Source organism: Anomalospiza imberbis, chromosome 5, assembly GCF_031753505.1.
Source record: "Anomalospiza imberbis isolate Cuckoo-Finch-1a 21T00152 chromosome 5, ASM3175350v1, whole genome shotgun sequence".
Classification (NCBI taxonomy): Eukaryota; Metazoa; Chordata; class Aves; order Passeriformes; family Viduidae; genus Anomalospiza; species Anomalospiza imberbis.
In genome coordinates this window covers 2,402,357-2,429,270 of record NC_089685.1, presented here as the reverse complement: position 1 = coordinate 2,429,270, position 26,914 = coordinate 2,402,357, and the positions used below count along the sequence as shown (strand labels likewise).

Here is a 26,914-nt window from a genome sequence, read left to right as displayed (position 1 = left end):
CCCCTCCCACCCGACTCCTGCTGGACATTTCACCTGTGTGGCCCCAGCCATTCATTGTTCCAGTATTTTCCCAATTACCTGCCGTGACACCGGAGTCAGGGTTCCTCCAGGTGGCCGGGAGGTGAAGCCAGGAATGCCAGTGTTGAATGTCTGCTGCTTGCCTTGCTAAACACCTGCCTAATTCCCCTTCTCCGATTCCCCTGCCCCTCCCCACACAACAGGTTCACCACCTGCCACCTCTGGCACTAGAGCTGCCGGGGAATAGAAGGCCAGGAAAGGAGAGGCTTTCCCAGGAGAGCACTGTCTTGGATGCTTTTCTTTGGAGGATTTCAAAGCAATTCTCCTGTCATCATCCTCGTGCAGATGGAGGCAGGGGCTGCTATGTGAACTGATATTTGATCTGGCTTCAGAGCAGCTCGGAGCTCACTGCATCCTCCTTGCCTCGCTGGGGTTGGCTTGCTGCTAAGCCGTTATTTCTGGGAGTGAAAAAAAAAACATCTTCGAATTTAAGGATCCACTTCTTTGGCCATAAGTGACTCTTAACGAACATCAGAGTAATTAAAAATCTCCCAAAAGCACAGGAACAGGGAAATGCCTTTGATAGCTGCTCTGAGGATGGAGGCTCTCTCATCCCGGCTCGGTGTGTCACAGATGTTGACTGTGAATTCCCCTTCATTCTTTAACCTCCTGAGCTCAGCAATTCCACCATTACCGCGTCCTTCCTGATCGAGGTGTAATTCAGAGCTTTTGAAATTAAACCCCTTTCATGGCACCTTTGATTGAGACGTTCCTGCAGAAGGACTCCAGGGCCTCTCTGCTCCCTTTTAAGATGCCATGAAAGTGAGGAACTGTCCAAGCTTTGAGGGAGAGCTGGAAATTTGAAATCCCGAGCAATAACACACAACATGGGGGTGTTCAGAAGTTCCTACAAGTTTGGAGCAAAAGGGTTGGGCTTTTTGGAGGTTTCTTCTCAAATTCTGGCTGCTGGGTGTTCCCCACTTATCATCAGGTCTTGCTGGGCAAGCAAAGCATTAAGAGATCTTTGTCCAAAAATACACATTTTGTCATTTAAAATAAGTCAGCGCAGCCCAAGTTTGGGGAATCACACAGATAAATCACACCGATAAAAGCTGGAGAAGTTTCCAAATTAACTCCTCTGTGATCCATCATCACAGGGAGCATTCAGACCTGGATTCACATCACATAAATTTAAGGTAATTTAGGAAACCAGTCACTGCTGCTGCACCAGGCAGTGAGAGGGAGAAGGCACCTTTGGAGAGCAGCTCAGATCCAACGGAGGTACACACCTGGATGCAGAAATGGCTCAGCAGAGCCTGGGGAAGGTTCTGTCCTTGCCCATGGCAGGGGGGTGGAACTTCATGGTCTTTAAAATCCCTTCCAAACCATTCCGTGATTCCATGAAGCCCAAGGGAGTCCCTGGCAGGTCACTCAGGTTGAGCCTGTGCTACTTGAGGATTTTACCACAAATACATAAAATAAACCACAAACAGGGACTGCAGTGGCATTAATTTCCTTCCTGTTAAGTCTGGACAATGATGCAATACTGGAAAAAAATTAACAGATTTTCCATATATTTTAGCAAGTCCATAGAAGGTTACCTCGGATTTCATAACTCCTGCTATCATTTAGGTTGGAAAAGCCCTCCAAGAGCATCGAGTCCAACTGTCCCCTCAGCTCTGCCAAGGCCACCACTGACCCACGTCCCCAAGTGCCACGTCCATTCGGATTTTAAATCCAGGAATGGTGATTCCAGCACTTCTCAGAGCTCAACAACCCCTTCAGTGAAGAAATTCATCAAATCTAAACCTCCCCTGGCACAACTTGAGGTCGTTTCCTCTTGTCCTGTCCCTTGTTCCCTGGGAGCAGAACCCAACCCCCACCTGGCTCCACCCTCCAGGGAGTTGTGGAGGAAAATCTTTGGAGCTTTTAGGACTCGACAGAAAAGCCACCCCAGGTTTAGGGTTTCCCAGGCCCACTCTGGATGCAGTAAAACACTGAAAAAACTCCTCCATACAATATAGTGAAATAATATATAACATTATAGTATCATATCCTCAGTAACTCCTGCAGAGAGGAGTTTCCTGCAGAATTTGAAGAGCTTAGGATGGACTTGGAAAGAGCCTGGGGAGTTCCCAGGGAAGGGACAAAAGCAGCAGCACACAGGGAGGAGCCTATGTTTATGCAGATGCTTCTGTGTTTTAGAAGAAAACGCAGAAACAAAGCGGGAGGTTGGTAAAAATAAAAAAAAATCCATGTCTGAAAGCAGGGCTGAATGATCTGAGGAAAATTCTCCTCAAAGCTTTGCAAGGGCCCTCAATGGCCCTTCAGCACAGCTGCATAATGACACCACCACAGGGGAGGGGCTGCTTTTCACCCACTTGAGAGGAATGAGAGCTCCTCTCCCAAGGTGGGGAGCCCAGGCAGGGGTGGGGAAGGTTCTTTTGTCTCTCAGAACCACTCCTCACGGCACTGGTTTGATTTCCCATTGTCCCAAAGGTGGCTTCCCATCACTGCCACCATTCCCAAGAGGGGCGAGAGGATGGAGAAGAATCACGACTGAGATGAACACCCCAGTGGGGTGGAGCTCTTCAGAGGCCCAGAGCATCCCAGCTCTGATGGGAGGAGGGTTTCCCTGGGATATTCTCCCCTGCTCCCACATCACTGTGACCCTCCAGGGTCCATCCAGGCCCCACTTTGCGGGGTCCCCACAAGCAGGGAGGGTCTCCCACCCTCCCAGCCCTCCCTGGGATGAGCAGCTCCTCTCTGGTCCCCAGAGCCCACCTGCACCACCTCACCCTGGGAGAGCAAATCTCCAACAAAACAACTGCAGAGAAGAAGCACTGAGGGCGGGAGAGGAGGGAAAAGTGGTTTCAAAACCTGGACACATCAAGAGACTGTTTCCATGGCAACCTCTTGTTCCTCCAGCAGCTCAAGCCTGTTTTAATCAGTGGTAGCATTTACCAATAAACTCTGCTGGGGTCTGCACTCCCTTCCCAGAGTACCTGCACTGGGATGGGTGGGGCCACGCATTCCCAGAGGCAGGGAACAGGGAAATGGTTTGTTCCATGATTTGTTCCATGATTTGTTCCATGGGGCTTCCTGAGCTGGAGGCAAAGTGCCCTGACGCCTGCCCCGTGGCAGGGATGGGGTGCCAGGGATGCTCCAGGCATGCTCACCTCTGCAGCCATCCTGATTTTCACTTCTCCTGGAAAATCTCAACCCGAGCAGCTTCACAGCCTCCTCAACCAGCAAGTTTAGCGCTTGGTGGTTTGCAAAGCTGCCCCAAAAGGCTTCAGGTGCCAGTGCTGCCTGTAGGGAACAAACCAGGGTGGAGGTAGGCGTGGTGGAAAAGGTCCAGAGGGAGCTGCTGTGGTGGAGGACACACTGTGCTCATGGAGGTGGCACCTGGAGGAGGTGAACAGCTCAGTCCTCAGCACTGGGTACAGGGGATCTTGGTTTGGGTTATTCCCACTGGTCTGGTCCAAGCACACTTTGCTCTTTGCTGCCTGGAGCCTGTGAGATGCCAAATCTTCCATGGCAGTTTCCATGTTTGTAATGGTGTCGTTTCTAAGGAGTCCGAGAAGAAAAGGTTGAAATTCAGCTCTGGTTCAACTCCAGAACAGCAGGTCATGGTTAGAGGGTTCAAATCAACTTCCAGTCCAAGTTCATCCCAGATCCCCCGATATTTCACACATTTAACCCAACTGATCAAAACTCCGTAACGCCCTTGGCCTCTCCAAAAAAAAAAAAAAAAAAAAAAAAAAAAGATTCCCTCAAGCAGGAAGTGTCAGAATCCTCAGCTAAAAATCTTCATGCTCACTCCTTAAACAGCACCTCTCACATTGGGGTCTGAGTTAAAACTCAGAGATGTTGACTTGTCTTCAATCAACACAGGGCAAGCATTACCCACAGCAAAATATTTCTTAATAGCTTGGAAAAGACTGAGAAGTGTCTTTGTAAAATTGCAGCATCTAATATGTTGATCTTTCATTTTGAAGGAATTTTTAGTAGATTTTTTTAAATGACAAAAGTTAGAAAGTATCAAAGGGAGGAGGAAAATATTTCACGAAGCTTCAAATATTTAACAATGTTCTGTGTCAAAGCATTGCATTTTCTTGCTGCTTTTTAAATGCCTTCATTTTAACAGAAAACTGGGAAAAAGAGTAGTTTAGGTCAACCAGAAGATTTTCCATGTGTTTTTGCTTTGAGCCACTGAACCTAAAATCAATTATTTGTACATGTTTAGCCCTGATCCATGGCTAGGACTTATCCAGTAACTCAAATAAGCACAAATTGACAGTAATCTCATTTTGTTTGGGTTTGCTTTCTGCAGATGTTCTAATGGACCAGTTTGCTTTCTGCAGATGGACCAGTGTAGCACCAGGGAATTTTTCAAGCATAAACATGGGGAGCAATTTTCAGGGAATGCCTCTGAAGAGCAAATTTTGAACACATTTACCTGCTTTTCTGCCTACGGCAGAGCACAGAAACAAGAGGTCTGTGGCATCAGACCACCAAATTTCATGGGATTGAGGTAAGTGCCTCATAAAGCTCCCTGCTTTTTCCAGCAGGGATCACCCCACGGACCTGAAGCAAAAAAATTCTTTGCACAGCACCTGCCTCAGGGCATCCTGGGTGCCCAAGGTCTGCACAAAACAAAATTCGGGGCGGAAAAATCCACCACGGGCCTTAAATACAGGAGCAGCACATAAACCATGCCAGGAATGCCTCTTCCCCATGGCAAACTCTGTCCCTGGTGCCTCTGTGCACCTCCCCTCCAGCTCGTGCTCACTGTAAATATTTCAAATGCTGGATGCCCCTGGGGACCCCCTGGGCTGAGCACTGAGCAGCTGAACAGCAGCCAAGGTTAACAAATCAGAGTGAAATGTCACGGCTTAGCCCTTCCTTCCTTCCCTGGCACCCTCCAGAGCGTGGATTCAAGCTCCACAAGCCACAGGGTGTTGTTGTATTTGTTTTTTCTTGCAGGGAGCTATTCCCATCTAATGCTTTGCCTGACAGCTGCTGTGATTAATAGGTGATGTGCCAAAAGCCACAGACTATTATTATTATTATTATTATGGCAACATTTCGAGGTCACCACCAAGAGCAGGGTCCCATTGTGCCAGGCACTGCACACTGCTGGAAGTGGTCCCTGACTGAGAAAACCTCCATCTAAATAGGAATTCCCGGGAACAGGCAAAAAACAAAAAAATACACAAAACTCTAAGTGCTGTGGATCTTTTTTCTACAGTTTCATGCACGAGGCAAGCAGTGGAAGAGAATAAATGTCCCCCAATACCCTGACACCCAACATGCTTCACCATGCTGGGGATTAATTAATGTTCATGCATAATCACTCCAGCATTTCTCAGAGTACATGCACGGCTACAGGGTTGAAGTTACATCTGCAAGGTTAGACCAGCACATTCATGAGGAAAAAAAAACCCCAAAAACCCCAGGAAAAACCACGTTAAAAAAAAACCCAAATTGATGTTAGACAATGCTAGAAAGCCATGCCTTCAGTACAGATTTCCTGCTGCATCCTGGAGAGCTCAACGTTCCCTCTTTGTCACATGCCCGTTATCAGAACTGCCTCATTTTCTAAAAAGATGAACCTAAACACCAGGTCAAGGGATTTGGCCAAGGATTCTGAGAAATTTGGTGGCAATGGCACAGTGAAACCCCTGAAATCAGAACAGCTTGTCCAGCGTGTTGTTAACTGGATCCTACACCCAGCCCTGGAATATTCAGCATCCCTCACTTCCCTACACGATGGACTTTATTGGAAACCTTCTGGCCTCCCAGGTGGAAAATACAGGTTTTGCTTGATTTTTGTCAGCCAGTAAGAAATGGGGATTCAGGCACTCAGAGGAAATATTTTGTATCCTACAGATGAATTCCCAAATTCAGTCAGTTGTTAAACGGGGGTGAGTAATATTCTACCTCCAGTTTTCTGTCTGCCTTTGAGCTCAGGTTTCATTCCATCCCCAGTAAGACACTGATGTACACAGAGAGAGGAAACAAACAAAAGGATAAAATATACAGAACTAAAAGCACAGACATTATTTTAAAGCTGCATTTACCTACAAGCTCTAAGTTCCTTATCCCCCTGAAGTATTTAATTTTCAAGCTTTTTACAGCTTTGTGCCCAGGGGCTGAAATCTGAACCCTGCCTACATCTACTTTCCAGCACTTATTCCAGAATTGATGGATTTTTCAAGTCTTCATGGACACCTGTGTTGTCAGCACTGGGAAAGGAAAAAAGAAGACCCAAAACCAGGCTACCAACCAGACACTTTTTTTAGCTGAACCCAGACTGGGCAGAAAGAGACCTAAGGACGTGGCAGATCAGTTTTCGGATTTTTCCTGCTTTCCCCTTGAAGGAAATCACATGGTGGAAATAGGCAGAGGGATGTTTTCCCCTCTGAAATCCACGTCCATGACCAACATGTGCCCATTTTTCTGCTCTCTCAGCCTTGAACCTCCACTGGCAAGGTATGGACAAGTGACCTCCTCTTCTCTGTCACCCTCCTCTGCCCTTCCCACCTCCTGGTGGCCAAGCCCTGGCTCTGGATCTCAGCTGTGTTATCAAAAAAAAAAAAAAAAAAAAAAAAAAAAAAAAAACAAAACCACAAAATCCTCCTGTGTGGTCCCCTCCGCTCCCAAGAGCAAGGTGTGAGTCAGATCCAGAGTAAACCCTCTTCCCAGGACTATTCCAGCCTCACACAAAGGAAAAATAACTGAAAAGAGGGAGAAGTATTTCTGGGAATGCCTTGTGCAGCACTCGAGTGACTGGGATGTTGCTGTGCATTGGGGCTCCTTTCTACGCCCAAGAGGAATAAATCCTCCATTATCACCCAGCACAGTGTGGGTTTTTATATTGAGTAAGAGCCACTTCCACTTCAGAAATAGAATAAATAAGTAAATAAGAGTTAATAATACAGAAAAGCTGCCGTGGATCCTGTTGGGATATTACATTTGCCCAGGCCTGTCAAGCCACGCACGCTCGACTCCGCGTTGGAAATTCCATTATGATACAAAACAGCCAGCTTGGGAGAGAAAGGAAGTTGTCCCCCAATAAAATTCAATTTGCTTCCTTTTTGCAGTGCTGTCTCTGAACTAACCAGCCTGAAACTGCCTAAAAACAGTCTGACATGCAATTTATACTGTTGTGGAGGGAAATAATTTCCCTTAAAGATGAGAGGTCATCAAGTGAATCAGAAAACACTTACACCTGTGGAAGAGAAGTTTAATGTAACAGTTCTGGGAGAATTAAACTAAGATTTCTCCCTTATATATTTTCAATTAAAAAAAAAAAAAAAGACAAATAAAGCCCAAATCCACCATAACTCCCTGCAATGCTGCTGATGGAATCAAACAAATCTCTCCTCCATGGATAGTTATGAGCTGTCCCTTGTTTGTCCAAAGGACATATCAAACAAGAGCTGGGGCTTTGCATGTGCTTCTGAGCTTTTCCATGCTCATGAAATAGTCATCATGTTTATCTCTGCAGGAGAAAAAAAATCTCTTCATAGGGGGAAAAAAATATTTAAAAAGAAGGAGGCTTGAAGGCAAGAGCCACGTGGCACACCAGAGGAGAGGGGGAAAAAGCACGAAGAGCACAAAGCCATCCCCAGCAGAACCTTAGCCAGAAACAGCCCCTGGAAATCCTTTCCCTTTATTGCAGAGTGTTAAAAGAAAATGAAAACCAGCAAGAAGCAGGGATGGTTTTATCAGGCCTCCACAAAAGTTGACTGCTCCTGGGAGCCTCTTTTTCCCCACCCCGTTCTGAGGAATTCAGCAGCGACAGAAAAAATGAGTTCTCCTGTGTACACCACCCATAATTCCACTGTGGGGTTTGATGTTTCAAAAGGAAGCTTCAATCCCCATGAATAAAAGCAAGTGTTTGAAAGAGATTATTCACCTGCCATGTCCCCTAGACAGGGGGGAGCTGCTGTCTTACAGCAGGTCTGTGATAGGACAGACTTTACCCCTCCAAGTCTAGATCCAAGCAGAGACATCAGCAATGAATTTCCCTCAAGTGCTGATAGGAGAGAAGTTATCTGCAGCTCTTCCTCCTCTTTGTGTCCTCCTCACATCTGGAGCAGTAACCACAGCCAGGGCTGATACAGCTTTGCTTTTTCTGAAAGAGCAAAAAAGATCTGACTTAAGGAGCCTTCTTTATTTGTTCCAAAGGCAAAGCTCCATCTCATGGTTATTGGACTCTCCCCCACTTAAATCTGAGGCTATTTGTTGCCTGCTCTGAGCTCTCTTCAGATTCTCCCTGCTGCTTGACTTTCCCCAAATTACCTGTGCTACAGACCTTGGGAAGAAACAGCCAGTGATAACCTTGGGGATAACTCCAGGTTTTCCATCTACTGGGAGGAGAGAAAATAGCTTTAAATAAAAATGTAAATTTAAAGTAGAAGGAGGACAAGAGGTGATAACAACAGCCAGGTCCTGCTGTCAAATAGCTCAGTGTAGTGTTTACCCTTCATATAAAGCCATGAATTAGTTAAAGGCTTTTCAATCCTGAAAAGATCCAGCAGTGAATCCAGTTCAGTTCCTCTGGTTTGCAGGTGCTCTCAGAAACATGAGTGATGGAAACAATTAATTAAAAGCACACTCCTGCCTTCCCAGTTTCCCTCCAAACAGCCCTAAAGTGACTCTTTTTCCCCCTGCTTTCCTCCTCTTTGGGCCAGCAGGTCTCTTTTATGTTCCTGGGGCTCATAAAAGCATCATCCATCCTAAAGCATGGAGAAAAGAAAGGAAGAGAGCAGTTCCATCTTCCCAGGAGACAGCAGCCACCTCCATGCTCCAAAGGATGCTCAAACACCTCAGCTGCCTCTCTTGAAAAATTGAGGCAAATCCCAAAGGCTTTTTTATAAAATTCCCTCAGAAATCTTCCTTACAACACCCACGCTAATGGAAGCTGGGAAAATGGAGCTGGTCCACCTTCACACTCTTCCTCAGGGAAAAGTTTTTTAGATACACAGGGGGTTGGACTGGTGCTAAAAGTGACCTCGACCAGACAGCACTTCAAGCACCTGTGTGAAGATGAAAGACAACTCTACCTCTTATTTAAGCTCTCTCAGTCCAGACCAAGAAAAGAAAAAAAAAAAAAAAGTCACCTGGAATAGCACAAATTTCAGTGTAGACAATAAAAACTGTGTTTTACCATACATTTATCTTATTTTGCCTTAGGGAAGCATTAGGGAATAGAGAAAATTGAAGAAGCAGAACGTCGTGGGAGAAGGAGAGAGAAAAAAAAAAAACTAATAAAGAGGAAGGAGAAAAAAATCTACATTAAAAAAATATAATTAGCAGAAATTCTGCCCTGACACAAATTAGTCCTGATCTTTTAGGCATCATCCCAGGGAGGGAAAAAGGGTCAGGGAACCCAATTTCCTGCCCTTCTTCAGTGGAGCTTCTCAGTGCCAAAGCAGCAGAGTATTCCCACCATCCTAGCCTATATTTAATGCTACAATACCCATATTTGCATGGTGGAGGAAAGAAAAATACAGATGCTCTGGGCCAATCCTACAAGAAATTTGTTGCTCTGCTGCCCAGTAGTCCTTTAAGGGAGAAAGCAATGGATCCTTCTGGATCTGAAGCCAACATGAGCAGATGTGTGATGGCACAGAATTCCAGCATTCCAGACCTGGCATTTTGCTCCGTGGCTGTAATCTGGTATTTTTGACACACAGTTTGTAGGACAAATGGACTGCACAGCGGGAATTCTGTGCTACCACACTGCTGCTTCCAGCCTCACTGTGGATGTGAGCACCTTTCCACTCACAGGGAAATAAATGCTTGTAAACTCCAACGAGGACTGACATTATACCGCAGACATTTTTGTGCAATTCCCATCTCTGCCTGGATAGGTGAGACTCCAGAAGAAGTAGAGACTAAGTCACCAGTAACCCTCAGAACCAGCTTGTTCCTTATCCACAGAACAATTCCCAAAAAAGAGCACAAATCCCAGATAATCCTTGAGGTCACCTGGCTCAGAAGTTTTATTCAGATCCCCAACAAGTCATGCCATATCATCTATTTTCCTATGGCAGCCTAATTGCTTTTTTCTGACTGGAAGAAGGATATAGGTTCTGCTTTTCCTTGGTATGACTGAAAAAAATAATCATTTGAAAATAATTAAAACTTGCAAATTTTCATTCAGAGGTGATACATTTCCTGCAAAAGTTCCTCATCCTTACAGCAAAGAAGACAATGAATAATTGATCTCTCTCTAATTTCCATGGAAATTCCTCCCTCCACCCCCAAAAAGAACTCACCAATCCAACAACAACAAAAACCAGACAGTGCTAAAAGCTGGATTTCTCAGCAGGAAAGGAAAACAAAGGAATAATATCTGGTAGGAGATCTGTCTCAGTTTCCAGGTGATTTTTAATCCATTCAGACATCATATCTTTTGTCCACATTTGCTGTTTTTATGAAACATTTAACCACTCCATAACAACTCCTCCTTTACCAAAACCTCCTTTTCAGCAGCAAAAACTGAGATCTTTCACTTCCATGCTCTCCCAGATATTGTAAGTGCAGGTGAACCCACTGGGAAGAAATGCTGATGTCTGACTCCAGCTCAGAAGGCCGAATTATTTCTTTATTATAACTATGCTATAATACATTAACATACTATTTAAAGGAGATACTAAAACTGCATACCTGCTTGTTCTAACTACCATATCCAACTAACACAACTTGTGATCCTCTGCCAAGAGTCCAGACTCAGGTGGATTGGATTGGCCATCAGGCTTAAACAATCCTCACCAGAATCCAACCAAGCAATCACCCCAGGTAAACAATTCTCCAAACACATTCCACATGGGAAAAACAAGGAGCAGAAAGAGAAATTGTTTTCTCTTTCTTTCCTCTGTGCTCCTCTATGAGAAATCCTGAGGGAGAGAAGAATGTGCCTGCCACACCCAGGACTTGACTTTATGGCTATGTCAGATCCATCTGAGCTTGACCAAACCACTCCCAAATTTCAGCAGCAAATCCAGATCCAGATCCCCTCTCTCCTCACAGCCTCTGGCTGTGCACATCCATCACACACATTTTCATTAGGAGCATTTTGCAAGGGATCTGTTGATTCATTGTAACAGAATTGCAAACAAATGTCATCATTTTCCCCTCACATTCTTCCTGGAGAATTCAGAGCTGATTTCCAGGCATTGTCAGGCTACTTGACTGACCCTTCTGCTTGATTTGAACCCTTTGAGATTTCTTGCTGCAGCCACTTCTGCTCATCAGTTCTTCTGCAAGGACTCAAGAGCTTGCAGGAGCTCAGGCACCTATGTTAGCTGACACAGGCTCCACATTCCCCTATTCTGTACTTGATTTATAACTGCTTTGCCTTGGAATCCGAATGTGATGGTGAAAAGTGAGGATTGAGGGGGCAAAATTCTATATTTCATGTAATTCCTCTGATTTCAGTATTTGCTATGTGCCAGATGTGCATTTTTATCCCACCCAGACCTCCAATACTCTAGGAAGTCAATGCACTATTTAATTCCATCAAGTGCTGGGATTTTTTTCATTTTTCCTATGTGATTTTTAATTTTTTTAAAACAGACAAATGTGAATTTGCCATGGCTGCTGTTAGATCTGAAACCACAGCAAAATACTTTCAAATGCTTTCTTTGCTTGCATAGAGACCCATAACAATGGGTCTCACACACCTTCACAAAAATTCCTGGATCTTGATGTGGCAGACTTACATAGAAGAAGTTTAGGATTTTGCAGAGGAAAATAGAGAGACAGCAGCAGGAAATTTTTTGATCCCAGTTCTGCAAAGCTGGACCTTTCTGGAAGGTCAATGCCAACAGAGAAACCCACGTAAAGGCGGCACTTTGAAAAGTCTTTCTTCTCATCAGAGGAGACAACAGGATATAAAAAGTCCTTTTGGGATCTGTGCAGCTCCCAGGGAAATCAGCAGGAATTTTTGCACTGCTGTCACTGGGACCTGCATCCTAATGGAAGTTTTTTAGGATATTTCAGCATATTCTGCCTTAAACAATGATATTTGGGCACCTTCAGTAATGAAGTGTCTTCACACCCCCATGAATCATAGAATCCCAGAATGGTTTGGGTTGGAAGGGACCTTAAGCATTGCCCAGTTCTAACCCCATTTCCATGGGCAGGGGCACCTTCCACCATCCCAGGCTGCTCCAATCCCCATCCAACCTGGCCTTGGACACTTCCAGGGATCCAGAGCAGCCACAGCTTCTCTGGGCACCCTGTGCCAGAGCCTCCACACCCTCACAGAGAAGAATTTCCTCCTAACAACTGATGAAAACCTCTCCTCTTAGTTTAAAACTGCTCCCCCTCACCCTCTGCCTGGGATAAAGTCACTTCCTCCCTTTTTTCTAAGCCCTCCAAGAGCTGCAAGGCCACAATGAACCTGCACTACAATGTCAGAGATCAGCTCTCCCTGCAAAGGACCAATTAGGGATGCCAATTGCCCTATCCAGCTACTAATTTGTGACTTTAAAACAAAGCACCAGGATATCAAAGCCACCTTCATTCAGTACCAGTGCAGAAACCCCAGCTCACGAGGCAAAGGAGCCTTTGGATGTCCAGGGTTCAGGATGTTAAGCAGGAAGCACAGGGAAAAATCTTTCAGTGCAGGAAACAATCAATTCAAAACAAGTGAAATTGTTTGAGACCTTTAAAACCAAATTGTGCAGAGCCCTGGGTAACACACGGGGTTGATGTTAACTACGAGGAGATAATTGACAAACCCTTCCAAACTTTGCTGACTGGATAACTGAGCCCTCACTCAGCTGGATTCAAAGTGATCCCTTGCAGAGACCTGAGGGCATCTCAGTGCAGGAATGAGCTCCTCTCTGCTCCTCTGCCTCCCACACTGCTCGTGGAAAGCCTGGCCCAGTGCCATTAATAATGATATCTCCTGGGTGTGTTTCCCTTCCGACTGGCTGACTGATTTTATTACTGTGGCAGAGAACTGCAAAATATGAAGTGCTCAGTGTAGCAAAATGACATTTGTGTAAGTTATATTGTAAATAGTTACTGACACGCTGACGTTGTTGGTAATGTAAGGACGGTAAGAGGCTATTAATTACATTAGTGCTTAATCAGCACTGAGAACTGCTGCTCTCCTCTCCAGTCCAGCTGCTCGGCTGCTGAGGTGTCCTCCAGAGGGGAGGATGGGGATGCAGGAGAGTGCTGCTGATGCCAAATGATGGTGCAGGGCAGGGCAAGGCTCCGCTCAACATCTGTGCACATCTGGAGCCAAGATGGGATTGCTGCCTTTATGAGCCCTAAATGGATGGGGTGTCTGGAAGATTTCTGTGGTGTCCAAGCCCTGAACTGAATCTATGAGGAGAAAGGGCCTTTTACTGGTTCCTCGGATGAGCATCAAAAAATCATCCTTCTTGTGTTGTTTTTTCTCCTGCCTTCTCTTCCCTGTTTCTTCACATCCTTAGAAAACCCTGCTGTAAATCTGAGAAACAGTTTTGGTGCTGGAATAACTCAGGCTTTCCCCATGCCCCCAGAAAAAATGTACATCCTGGGCAGAAAAGACCATTTCACACCTTCATGGATACAATTCTCATGTTTATGAGAATGTCTAAACCCCTGGGATTTATGAACTCTGATATCTTCATTGCTTATTTCAGGAAATGGCCTCAAGTTGCACCAGGGAAGGTTGAGGTTGGATACTAGGGGAAAAAAAAATCATGGAAGAGGTTGTCAAGCCTAGGAACAGGCTGGCCAGGACGGAGGTGGAGTCCCCATCCCTGGAGGGATTTAAAAGCCATGTGGATGTGGCACTTGGGGACATTGTTTAGCGGTGGCATTGGCAGTGCTGTGGGAATGATTGGACTTGATGATCTTAGAGGTTTTTTGCAACCTAAATGATTCCATGATTCTGTTTTGTAAAATCTATTATTTTAATCATTCTGCCAGAGTTCACTGCAGGTCAGATCCAGAATCTTTGAGACTCTAAGCAGCCAGAGCATGAGGGCAGAAAAAGACCTGTAAAGTCATCGAGTCTGACCCTCTTTCAGTACAAGAAGAGGCTCCCTTGGGGAGACCAGGGCAAAAGGACACAGAGAGACAGCTCTTGTACTGGGAGAACTATTAGCCCAATGAGTTGAAAAAGTGACAGACTGATAAGAAATAGCCTGAGCATGAGGGATAACTTCCTGACAGCAAGAACCACCAGACTGCAGGGGAGAGGCCGGGGGGAAAACGTCGAGAGGAGCAGCATTCGAGACACTCAGAACAAAATATATCTGGAAAGAAACCTGCAGTGACCAGGAGACTAAACTAAGCCCAATATCTTGGCAATCAGTCTTTTCCATAGCTAATAATTCACGAGGAGATGTCTGGAGACACAAACAATGTCCAGAGAGGAATGCAGTTGACATATTTGACTTCACCAAGCAGGCGAACAACTTCTGCAGCTCATGTGTCCGCTGGGAGCCGGTGCAGCTGAACTTGGCTGAGCACAGAGATTTGCAAAAAGGCCAGAATGCAAATCCCTCCCCAGCACTGGCCAGCAGCAATGCAAGATTCACCAGTACGCATGTCCTTACAGGCAGCAGTGTCCCAGCACTTCAAGGCTTCCAATCTCCAGGTGATCCCAGGGAATGATCTGAGTGTCATCCAGTGGAGATTTGAAATTAAGGACAGGTCTTTTATCAATAGAAAGCCATGAAGGAAAGCCTCTGCCTGATCCCTTCCCACAATTTTCACCTTGGATATTGAGTGACAGCACAGACAAATAAGAATGACAGATTGGTTTTGGTTGGAAGGAACCTAAAAGATCATCCAGTTCCAGCCCCTGCCACAGACAGCGACACCTTCCACTATCCCATTTTTCTCCGAGCCCCATCCAACCTGGCCTTGAACACTTCCAGGGATGGGAGATCCACAACTTCTCTGAGAAACCTGTTCCAGGGCCTCACTGCCCTCTGAATAAAGAATTTCTTCCTAACATCTAATCCAAAGCTGTCCTCTGCCAGTATGAAACCATTCCCCTCTGTTCTATCACCATCTGCCCATGGAAAATATCACTCTCTCCTTTTTTTTAAGTCCCTTTTAAGTACTGAGAGGCCCCTGAAGAAGCCATTCATCCCCACAATGATCCCCAGGGAGTTCACCCACCAAGGACTACGTGCTCATCAACAGCTTCATGAAGTCCATGCTGATTCCAAAGATAAATCAAAAAATGGTTGGGATTATCCACTTCCAGGGCTGAAATGCTCCTAACTGGGATAGGAGATGCTGAGATATCAGACCCAGGAAGACTGAGTGCATCCACCCCTGGAGATCTGAGTGAGGACTGCTTGAGAACGTGCCACAGCCCCTGAATCAAAACTCACCTTCATTCCCTGGATCTGCCTCTGACACACTGTCTGACCTTGAGAAAGTCATTTAATCTTTCTGTGCCTCAGGATCTGCATAAAAATAATTATTATGGCTGATGTTTTATGGGAAAAGACTACTACCATATAAAACATCTTTCCAAAACGCCCTTTTCAAATCCTTCATCAGAAAAAAAAAAAAAAAAAAAAAAATCTACTGGGGGTCAAAATTGCAGAATCTTATTAAGCCTTTCCCAGCGCCTCAGTGTGTTTGACTAACTCTCAATACACACTATGCTACATTTAAATCAGAATTTGAGGCTATGAATCCTACATAAAACCTTCCATCTTACACACGTGGCAGCTTTAAGTTCTGATGACGAATTGTATCTAATTAGTTATTTTGTCATTTGCAAAGATAGCTGGATAATAAATCAGTATTTCTAGCTAGAAAACTTTGACTTAGCATCTCCCCTCCTTCTTAATCAACTTTTGAGCCATTCATTAGGTTTTCATCCAGAAATCCTTTTTCAAACCATTGTCAAGCCACCAACATTCTTCATGTTAAAATGAAGCTGGAGATTGGGCAGTTATTTTCTTATTTTAGGGGAAAAAAAATCCCTCATTGCTGTCAGCCAAGATACCATAATACATTCAGCTTAAAGCTTATCTTCTGTAAAATAAACATTACTAGAATTTTTCACCTTTTTCTGTGCTCTCCAGCCAGAGAGCCAAGGCACGGGTTTGTTGACAGCAGTGTTGGCCAGAACAGCTTTTCTCCCTCTGCTTCTGGTTATCTTCTGTGGGGAAGATGGTCAGAAAAAGGGGGAGTTGCTGATCCTTCTTCATGCCAGCATCATTCCTCAAGCTGGAATGGTCCTCCCAAGAGGAGCAGTCTTCACCATCCCAATAAAGAGTGCAGAAAAAAAATGAATGAAGGGATTGATCTGTTCAGAGGACTCTGTTCTTCCCTCCCACATCATTTCTCCTTCTCTCAAGGCACAAATTAGGAAGCAGATCTTTTATCTGCCACTCATCCCAAGTGCAGAGACAAAAGTTCTTCTGAGTGGAGCCACCACAGCTCAATCAGTGTCACAATTACTCCTGTCACTCACAGATTACATGATTCCTTCAGATTAAAGACCTCCTCAGAGCTGAAACTCTAAAACACCTCAGCATCACCTGCTCCTCACACAGCAGGAACAAAGGAAAGCATTCACTCAGTAGCTTTGGAAGCTGCAGTGGTGGTTGTTGCTGTTGTTTAATGGACAAAAGAACTCTTCCAGGGCCAAAAAAAGCTGCTTGGGTGTGTTTTTTTTTTGTTTTGTTTTGTTTTTTTTTTTTTTTTTTTTTGGCATGACTTATACCTTCAGTTATTTCAAATCAAAATACTGATGGTATTTTGATTTGAAATATTTGATCAGCTTTCTGATCACAGCTTGGATTTTCTTCACCGAGTTTCCAGCCAGCAGGATCTTCCTTGCTGCAGCACTGGAGGGTTTCTGGAACTCTTTGGTTGCCTCCAAGCAAGGACCTGTGAGGGACAACCAACACCCAGGCCTGGGGGATGGACCCTCCCTGTGCCCTACACTGCAGGGAAGGTCAGGATGAGCAGCCTGATTAGAAACTCAGTGTCAGGAGCAGGATCGAGGGAAGTCTGGATGCACTGACCCTTGCAGCAAGCTCCATCACCCCATGGCAGGAGGATATTCCACCTTCAACTCAATATCTGCCTAAAAAGCCCACAGGGAGTGTCAGACGGAGCACAAAGGAATCCAGCAGGAGCGTGCAGAGCTTGCTGATGAATCCTAATGGCCTGACAGGGAGGGAAACTCATGGCCAGGACAATCCTCAGTGATTACAGGAGGTCCCAGAGCACCCAGCAGGGAGGGAAGTCCCACATGGAGGACAAGAGCTTTGATGGACCGTTCTGCTCTGCGTGCTCAGCTCTGTCCCTGTGCTGGTCCTGAGCTTTACCATGATAAAAATCACAGAATCATTGAGTCACTTAGGTCAGAAAAGACATTTGAAATCAAATCCAGCCATTAAGATCACAGAATGGTTTGGGTTGGAAGGGACTTCAAAGATCATTTCATTCCACCTTCTGCCATGGGCAGGGACACCTTCCACTAGCCCAGGTTGCTCCAAGCTCTGTTCAACCTGGCCTTGAATACTTCCAGGGATGGGGTATCCACAGCTTCTCTGGGAAACCTCTGCCAGGGCCTCACCACCCTTTCAATAATGAGTTTTTTTTTTCCCCCTAATATCCAATCTAAACCTTCTCTCTCCCAGCCGAAAGCCATTCCCCCTTGTTCTGTCACTCCACGGCAGCAGGCAGATCGCAGCAAGCCTACCCTGTTTTCCCAAGCTCAAAAACGAGCCCTGGATTCATTCATATGCACTTAAATCCTGGCATCTTTCACATGCCTGAAGGTTTCACCATCTTCTGAGATTTCCACTTGAATTACAGCAGCAGTGGGAAAAGAGTGAATGAGTCACAGCCTGGAACTGTGCCCTCCTGCCATCCCCTGGAATCACACTCACAGATAACCTGAGGAGAGGCTGTGCCTCAGGGAGCGCCAGGCGGCCGCAGTTTGAAACGCGCCCCATGTCCCATCCCAACAATTCAACATTCAGAGCTGGGGGAGGAGAAGTCAGACCCAGCTCAGGCACAAATCCTGCCCTGCTTTCTGCTCTCCTGGCCTCAGAGTTCATGCCAAGCTTGAAGGAGAATGTGAGGGAGCTGCCAATGGGTACTCGACACGAAGGGCAGGGTCATGGGGTGGTAAAAGAACACAAGGAGATTTGGATGGTTCTGAATCCCACTGAAATGGGCTGAATGCCACTGAAATCCCACTGATCCATGGGCTACCTCACACCCCTTCCACAGACACTATTACTTATCCTTCACAGCCCTTAGGGCATCAGTTGTTGAAAAGAAAAGCTCCAATACCAAGCTGGAGGGCTGCAAGGAACACAGAGGCTTATCACGGAATCGCAGAATGGTTTGGGTCGGAAAGGACCTTCAAGATCATCCAGTTCCACCCCCTGCCATGGGCAGGGACACCTTCCACTATCCCAGCGAGCTGGGAACCCAATCCATCCTGGCCTGGAACACCTCCAGGGATGGGCCAGCCACAGCTTCAAGGCTTTAGCCTTGAAACTTTACATTTCAATGCTTAAGCCAATCCTATAGGCGCACCCCTATAAAGGCAGGTGAAGGGGAAATATTCCCTTAGGTTGGACTATCTTATTCCATCATAAAGTCACTACAGTTGGAAAATATCTCTAAGATCATCCAATCCAACTATCAACAAACACCACCGCGCTCCTTCCTGACAGTTTTCCTGCTCCCTATCCTGAAACCAAGGGCAGAAAACCCCCAGAGGAGCTGGACTTCACATCCACTCTGATTGTCTCTTTGGTCAGCAGCGCTTTCTGCCCCGTGAAGCACTCAGGTGTCATCTTTGTAATGGGAATTTTGGTCAGGGAGATGGGGAGTGGAGGGAAAGCAAGAAGCTGACACTTCTACATGCACCACATTCTAATTGGGGTCAAGGGATGCAACAGTTGGAGAGCAGCAAGTTATTTTCTGCATCACTGGCCTGTCAAAATTATGTTTTTGCTCAGAAATAAGGAAGGAAAAGGACAGAGTCTGGGAACAGCTCCCTGTCAAGTCACTTCTAGGAAATGTGGAGCGCCAGCAGCTGCCACCCTTAGCTGGGCACAGCAAGGTGCTCCATCCTCATTATCCTGGAGATGGTGTGGAGCTGTGATGGTGATTGGAGAACCTCAACCAGCCCCAACAGAAGGAGGAAAAGCAATTTGAGGCAAAAGTAATCATTTTCACACATAGCTATGCCCATGACACAATCCTATTGACATTTGGTGGAGTTTGACTTACCAGGAGTGTTTATCTAGTTCTCAAGGGCATCAGGGGTGAAGTAATCACCTTTTTTGCAACACCTTTGCACTGTCAGGCAAATTTCCCAAATCCCAAAAAAATCCAACCTCACCTGAGTGCAAAAGCCAAGCATTTCCATCCCTTCCCAGCTCATTCCAAGAGAAAGATTGTGAGCCAGAATCTAGAAAGCTAAAGACCCATGTTGCAGCTGGTCAATGGTGTGAGCCCAAATCCTCAGCTGGAAAAGTCTCTCCCTCATGACAGAACAGCTGCAGGCTCAATGTGGATGAAGAAGAGAGAGAAGAGCTTTTGTGATGATCATCTCCAGTTTGGCTAGAGAGGACAGAGGGTCTGAAGGGCAGGATGCAAGTGAGGACAGGGACAGAGAGCTAAAATCTGTGAGAGACAGGATATAGTACTGTGAGAAAACCACAAAAAGCATTTTCATCACAGAGCTGGAGAGGAAAACATATAAAATTTGGGGCTATTACTAAAGGTAGAAGGGCTGAACTGGAGATTCCAGAGACAGATACGCCTGTGCACCCCCAGGAGGGATCCCTGCACTGCACTGCCCCACTAAAACGGTTTAGATTTGACCCAAAACCTCACAAATCATGCCGAAAGCACAGCTCAGTGTTAGGTCAGGCTTCCCTGTTACATCACTGCATAAGCCCCCAGTCTGATGCCCTCCCCATGCCAGAAGATGCCCAGTCCCCCACCACAGACCAGAGACAGCACAAGAACAACACCCAGCTAGAAACAACTCCATCCTTAGCACACAGAGAGATGTTCCCTGTGCACAGCCCTTTGTAAGCCTCCTTTCCTCATAAATGAGTGATGAGGCCCCTTTAATTGAATTAATTGTGAACGCTGATCCCAGGATGAATTATCAATGGAAAGCAGCAGCACCAGCACAGGGTGCTCACACAGCACTGCCTGTCGCTCCCCGCTCTCTGGTGTTTCCAAACTATGGGAAAGGAAGGGCCAGGAGCCAAGGGCTGCCCTGATGGGATCCTCAGGAGCTCCTGTAATGCCACCTCTCACCTGCTGGAAGCCCCCAGCACGTCCAGGAGGTTCTCTGGATGTAAAAAAAAAAATCCCTTCAGACAGTGTGCGAAGGTATTGCTTGAAATAATAGATGTGCGTGGGAGAGGAAGAGGCTGCTGTTGCCCAAAGAGACCTCCAGCCACCCCAAACCCACCCCAACACCCCAGCCAGGTGAAGAGATAGAAACAAAGACTCATGGAATGGTTTGGGTGGGATAATGAAGGATCAAGCATGACTGAGAGTTTGATCACAGAGTTGTGGGGGCCTGACAAGCTCAGGTCCAGTATCAGACCTGCAGAAACATCTACCCTCAATGGACCAGCACCTGAAAATGGTTTTTAAGCAGCCAGGTCAACCAGCAGCCCCTGAAACACTAAGACTTTTCCTGCCTCAGCACAAAGGATGTTCCCTGTCTCACAGGAACATTCCACCTCGGAGGGCTCGGAGTGGGATCATGTGGCAGGAGCCAAGCAGCCAAAGCTGTTCCCACGTCTGCTCCTCGCAGCAAGCAGGTGTGAGAAGCCCAGCCATGCAGGAGGAGAGCTGCAGACAGAAATGTGTCAGGCCGTGCTTTATCTCCTCCAGAGCCAGCACAGTTGGTGGAGAGGAGTTGGAAAGGGGTGGGGGGCGGGGGGGAAACAGCACCGTGGTGGAAATAACTGAGATGTGAGCAGTGGTGCAGAAAGCGGGATGGAAGCAGGTGAGAACAATCCATTCCCCTCCTCCCACAAGCATTCTCTCCAGAAAAGATGCTTCATTCCACTTCCACAGAGTTCCTGCAGACAGCCCCAGGGCTGTTCACTCTGACAGAAATTTCAGCAGGACCAGGATTTTACCTGTTCAGCCTAAAAAAAAAAAAAAAAAAAAAAAAAAAAAAAAAAAAAAAAAAAAAAAAAAAGCCTTGATGGCTTCACACAGCCCAGACACACACCCAAAATAAACTGCTCTGTGTGAAGATATTGGCACCTCAGCAGCTTAATCCCTCACTCTGGGATGGGCTCTCTGTCCTGCAAATTCAGCATATCCCACCTGTTGCCTTGGGATTACCTTCCCTCTCCAGTTAATCCTTGGCACAGCCAGCAGCTCATCACCCTCCACGAGCTCTCTCCCTGGCAGTGCTGATCAAGATTGTTCCTGAATTTCCTGAACAGGGTGCCCAGAGAAGCTGTGGCTGCCCCTGGATCCCTGGAAGTGCCCAAGGCCAGGCTGGATGTGGCTTGGAGCAACCTGGGACAGTGGAAGGCGTCCCTGCCATGGCAGGGGGCGGAACAAGATGACTTTTAATGTCCCTTCCAACCCAAACCATTCCGGGATTCTCTGATCATTTCTTTACACCAAGCAGCCACTCAGCCCCAGCCCTTTGTGGCCCATCAAATTTTCTTCAGTCAGGAGTCTAAACAAATAAAACTCTCTCAGTCGCAAGTTTTAGGGTCAGATTTTGGTGGTACTGAGTCTATCCACATCTCATCTCCTGTCTCCAAAAGCAATCAGAGATGACATTTCATGGCACAGGGAGCAGATTGATTTTTCCTCCAGTGCAGGAAATAAGCTCAGGAAAATCTCAGCAGACACATAACACCCAAACACAACAGCAAGGAGGAAGGGGATAGGTGATGGAGCTTTACAAATCCAAGCTGAAGGCATCGGTGGAGGTGAAACCAGTGAGTAACTTTGGGTCAGTGTCTTAGGTTGGAAATGCAAGATGTGGGTGGGGGTGTGTATTCTACCCCCATCTGCCAGAGGTGGGGCAGTTCTCTGCTGTCCATGGGGCAGTTTTCTTTATCTCTCCCACACCCAACCCTCCCTCCAGGAGATCTCTGCTGTTCATGGCCATGAGTGTCCCTGCAGGGCTGAGAAAATTCCATCATCCCATGGGTAGAGGCTCTGCCAGGGGAGGAGCCAAGCATTCCTACCTGGATCCAATCTGACTCCTGCAACACCACAGCAGCCTTTGCCCACTGCATTGCCAGAGGAGCAGCTTTCTTCTCCTCTGCATTCCCAGAGGGAGCCCAGGCCCATCTCCAGCAGCCCTGGAGCTTCAGAGGAAAACTCCAGCCTTGTCCAGGATCCCTGCTCCAGCAGAAGCACAGCTGGCACTGCAGGAGGGCTGAGCCACCATGGGATGGGACTGCTGCCACCTCCCTGACCCACAGGGGGTCAGCTCTATTCTGACTCTGGCAGTGGGTTGTTTTGCTACTATTACATTTGTATTTTAATTTTCCTAGTAAACTGTTATTCGCATTCCCATATCTTTGCCTGAGAACCCCTTAATTTCAAAATTATAACAAATCAGAGGGAGGGGGTTTACATTTTCCATTTCAAGGGAGGCTCCTGCCTTCTTTAGCAGACACCCGTTTTTTCAAACCAAGACAGTCAGGTCTTGGAAAAAGGGTCCTGTAGCTACACACCACTTACTGAGAGTTTAACCCTACATCGAGGACGCATCAATCAACTACCACAGCCTGATCTTTCATTACACAATACCATTAATACAGGCAGAAAATGAGTGGCAAGGCTGTTTTCCCAGTCCTCGCACTCTTACTGTGCTCAGTACCACAGCTTCTGGGGAGTGGATTTATTTACTACAACCAGTTTACGACGTGTTTATTCTCATCTGCGCCATGACCTTTGTGGTTGGGAAATTAGCAGTTATAAGAAGCAGCTAAAATAATACAAGATAAAATAAAATAGCCGCAGTGTCATTAAGCTGTAATTATTATTGAAATGTGACCTAAAAGAGATTCCATCTGTGTAAAACCCTCTTTCTTTAGATACACAGATATAGATAATATTTAAAAATAAACAGCAACAGATCTCTCTCTTCCTCTGGAGGTGTAATTATACAGAGACATCATCTATACACAGCCACCCTGGGTGTAAATTCCACCATGCAGATACAGTAGGAGGTGTATGCATGAGAAGAAAGTTATAAACTATATTTAAAACATGATCATCACTCAGAGTATTTGACACCTTGAGTATTAAGAGCTACATTTGCAACAAAATCATGTTCTGTTTGCTAATCACTCAAACACCAGTTTCCTATGAGCTTCCCCTCTCCTCCAAGCAATGGACTCAGCTATCCGAAAAGACCACGAGATATTTCCTGCTTGTCAATTAAAGGCAAAGCAGAACTGGCTGTGCTCAAAATAACAAACAAAACCAGAGCAAATTCCTCTGAGCAGGGGCTGGGTGCTCTGTGCTGACTCAGCTCCCCCAGGACACAGAGCAGAAGGAAAAGCAGCCATCAGAGGAGCACTCAGAAGGAAAATGAAACAAAAAGACAAAACTAATATTGTCCTGCACCACAAAATCAGAGGAGGCGGCAGCAGGAGCACATTTCATATTATTGGCTAATAAATCCCTTCATCAAATTTAGCTGCTCCGTGTGAGGTGAGCACACATCTCTATCAAATACTCCTGGTGGGAGGACTTACAGAAAAGACGTGCTCCATGCACTGGTTTTGCTGCTCTTTAGGAAAAAAAAAAAAAAAAAAAACCACACAAGAGGCAATTTTTAAGCATCACTCCAAAGCTGGAGTCACTTCCCATCACAGCAAACAGAGGAAGCTCAGGCTGGACATCTGGAGGAATTTCTTCATGGAAAGGGTTGTCAAACACTGGAATGGGCTGCACAAGGAGGGATTGGAGTCCCCATCCCTAGAGGTGTCCAAGGAACCACTGGAGGAGGCACTCAGTGCTCTGCTTTCATTGAAAAGGTGGCCACAGGTTGGACTTGATGGCCTTGGAGGTCTTTTCCAACCCAAATGAATCTGGGACAATGTTTCTGTGACACCTGTGGCTTTGGGGGCTGTGGTTGAACCCCCACTCTGGGGTGGGATTAAAGGAGCAGCTGCATCCCACAGACACCTTGCACAAGGCAGCATTTGGGGATCCTGGGTTCACCAACTTTGTGCAGACAGATGAAAACCCTCTCCTTGTTTGGGGTGATCTTCTCTCCCGACACTGAGTCAAAAAGTGCCTTTGGCCCAGCCCTAGGATGTCACCTCTGGGCTTTAGCAAAGACAACATCTGGTGGAGGAGGCACCTTCCTGGGTCTCAGATTAGGTCCAGTTCCTGTGTCCAGTTCCTGGGTCTCAGTTTAGGTCCAGGTGATCCCACCTCTCCCACACACCAGCTCCACCCCTGTGGCACCAGCAGCAGTGAGGAACCCTTGGGCTGGGCCAAGCAGAAGAAGATGATGAAGGCAAGGACAGAGCCTGCAAGGTTTGCAATCAGAGCCACACAAGGGGATGACATGGCAGGGACAGAGATTTGACCCAAAATGCCCTTTCCAGTCCTACATGTCTATACAACGGGGCAGAGCTCTGCTCCCTGACCCTTCAACAAGTCCTGATGTAGCAGTGTGGGGTCAGAAAAGTCCTCCTAATACAGAGCAGGTCACATTTTGGAGAGGACATTGATCTACCTCCTTCCTTGACCTGCTGTGGTTTGAAATGAAGCCAAGGAGGAAATCAGGAACTAATCCAGCAGCTCTGGGAACGAAGCAGAGCGAGAGTTTTGTTTTTCATTACAAAGCCCCAACTGTGCAGAAATAGCTGCAGAGAGGTGACTGGCAATGACCCTCTGGGGACAGCATGAATGAAATCGTGGTGACAAGGGGCTCAAAGACGGAGGGAGAACGGGATAAAATGCAAAAGGGATGAAAAATATCTGGCTGATGCATCAGAGGCTGAAAGCAGAGGAAAGTGTGGCTGTCCTCACTGGCACAGAGACATCCCTGAGACTGAGAACTCTTGGCCTTCAGAATTCAAAAAGCACCAGGCAGTTGAGTAGAAGGGGAGCTGAGACGTTCCCAAGAAGAGAAAGGTGCTCCCCATTAGGCCAATTCTTCTGCAAAGATGGTTTTGGGAAATTCTATCTCAACATCACAGATGTTACGTCTCCTGGGAAAATCACTTAAGAAATAAAAATAATTACAGGGCCACGTGAATTTGGTGGCAATGAATGACCACTGTGTCCCCTCTGTCCTTTTAAACACTTTTCTCTTGTAGTGGGAGAACCAGAGCCTTCAGGAAGAGCCTTGGGCAATAGGATGCTGTGAAGGCAGAGGCATCGAGGAGACACAAAACTCTGCCATGAACTCTGTGGGTTGAGGACATTTTGTTTGAGGCAATAAATCTCTTAGACATCAGAATATCAGGATAGGGCACCAAAATTTGCAATCTTGAAGCCAACCATGGCTGGGGAAACACAAGGCCAGTGAAGACTCCTGAAGACATCTGGGATCAACGAGGGTATAAAAGTAAAGAGGGTATAAAATGCCACTGCAAGGCACTCTGGAGGCTGTTTGAGCACCAAGCCTGCTTTCCCTGCCTGTGCACACCCCGAGCACTGCTTCCCTCCTAACTTATTCATGATGCTCTTGCAGGCTCGCCAAGTTCACCCCAACACAGCTCATGCAAAAAACAAAAGCTCGGAGCATTACAAAGGGTATTTCCCCAGCGTGGCAGAGGGAGGAGGGAGCTCACAGTGCTTTTCCAGAGAGTGGTGCAGCCCCAGGAGCTGCAAGGGGCAGGGAGGGAAGGTTGTGAACTTCTGGGAAGCCAGAGCTTCCCACCAGGATGCAGAGTCAGCTCCAAGGAGCAGGGTTTGAAGCAGACCCACTGCGGGGAGCTGTTTCCAATTGGGATTCCAAAAAACAGGGAAAGGGAGCCTGTAATCAAGCTGCAGCCCTTCCACCTCTGTTACTCCTCCTCACAGGCACACTCAGGCTGAACAAATACAAATTGGCTCTCAGCAGCTTCCCTGGCAAAATAAAAAATCCGTTTGTTTTTGCATGCTATTCTGGCCGCTGTCTCCTGGTTATTGGCAGCACGTGGTCGGATTTTGCATCCTCCAGAGGAGCAGATGTCCATGGAAGAGGCAGGAGGAGCGTGGTCACCTCCCTAACACCATGGGGCTGGTGTTCAGGCTGGAAAGGAAACAGTCATGGAGACTCATGCATCCAGGCTTTGCTAATTCCTCACTTTTTTTATGCTGTTGTCAACCCTGGGAGATGTCCCCTCATGTCAGCACTGAAAGGAGGAGATACATCAAATGTGATAATGCCAGATGCTGCTGATAAGGGAGGGAAAAGAGGCAGGTAGGGCTGCTTGCTCCCCCCCAGGGAGAAGAAGTGAGATAAAACCACAGCTCAGAGCAGCCCAGTACCTTCCCCGTGAGGATCCTGATTCCATCTAACAGAGATTCTCTCCTCCTACCATTCAGGAATGTTCAACACTGACTTGAAGGACCCCAAAAAGATTTCCTGGACCTTCAAGAGGGCAGCACAGTGCCTATCCTAAAGAGAGGCTGCTCCTGCACAGAAAGGGTGCTAATTTTTAATATTATTAACAATAAATGGGTTTGGCTCAAGGCAAACACAGAAAGTGTGGAGGTATAAAACCTTGAAGAATATTCCCTTTAGTCCTAAGATCATCCTGCACTATATATAATTCAGGTTCTTGCAGCATTTCATTCCCTGCAGGCTCTGCCCTGAGGGGAAAAAGAGGATGAAGGCAGAGCCAAGGGCAGCGCTGGGTCAGGGTCAGCACCTGACCCCAGGCTGAAATCCAGCCCTGCTGCAGGG

The 26,914-nt window shown here is 46.6% G+C and overlaps 1 protein-coding gene across 4 annotated transcripts in view; it reads right to left on the bottom strand.

Annotated features, from left to right (window-relative positions):
- The window catches only part of PLXNA4 (plexin A4), a 446,965-nt gene that overhangs the window by 349,289 nt on the left and 70,762 nt on the right, over positions 1–26,914 (bottom strand). Inside the window, exon 4 of one of the 4 annotated variants that reach the window (XM_068189381.1) lies at positions 24,575–26,257. The exons of the other annotated variants lie outside the window; for them this stretch is intronic. Coding sequence (XP_068045482.1) covers positions 26,126–26,257 — 132 coding nt within the window. The 3' untranslated portion in view covers positions 24,575–26,125. Of the gene's footprint in view, positions 1–24,574; positions 26,258–26,914 lie in introns of those variants that run through there. 4 annotated transcript variants of the gene reach the window in all.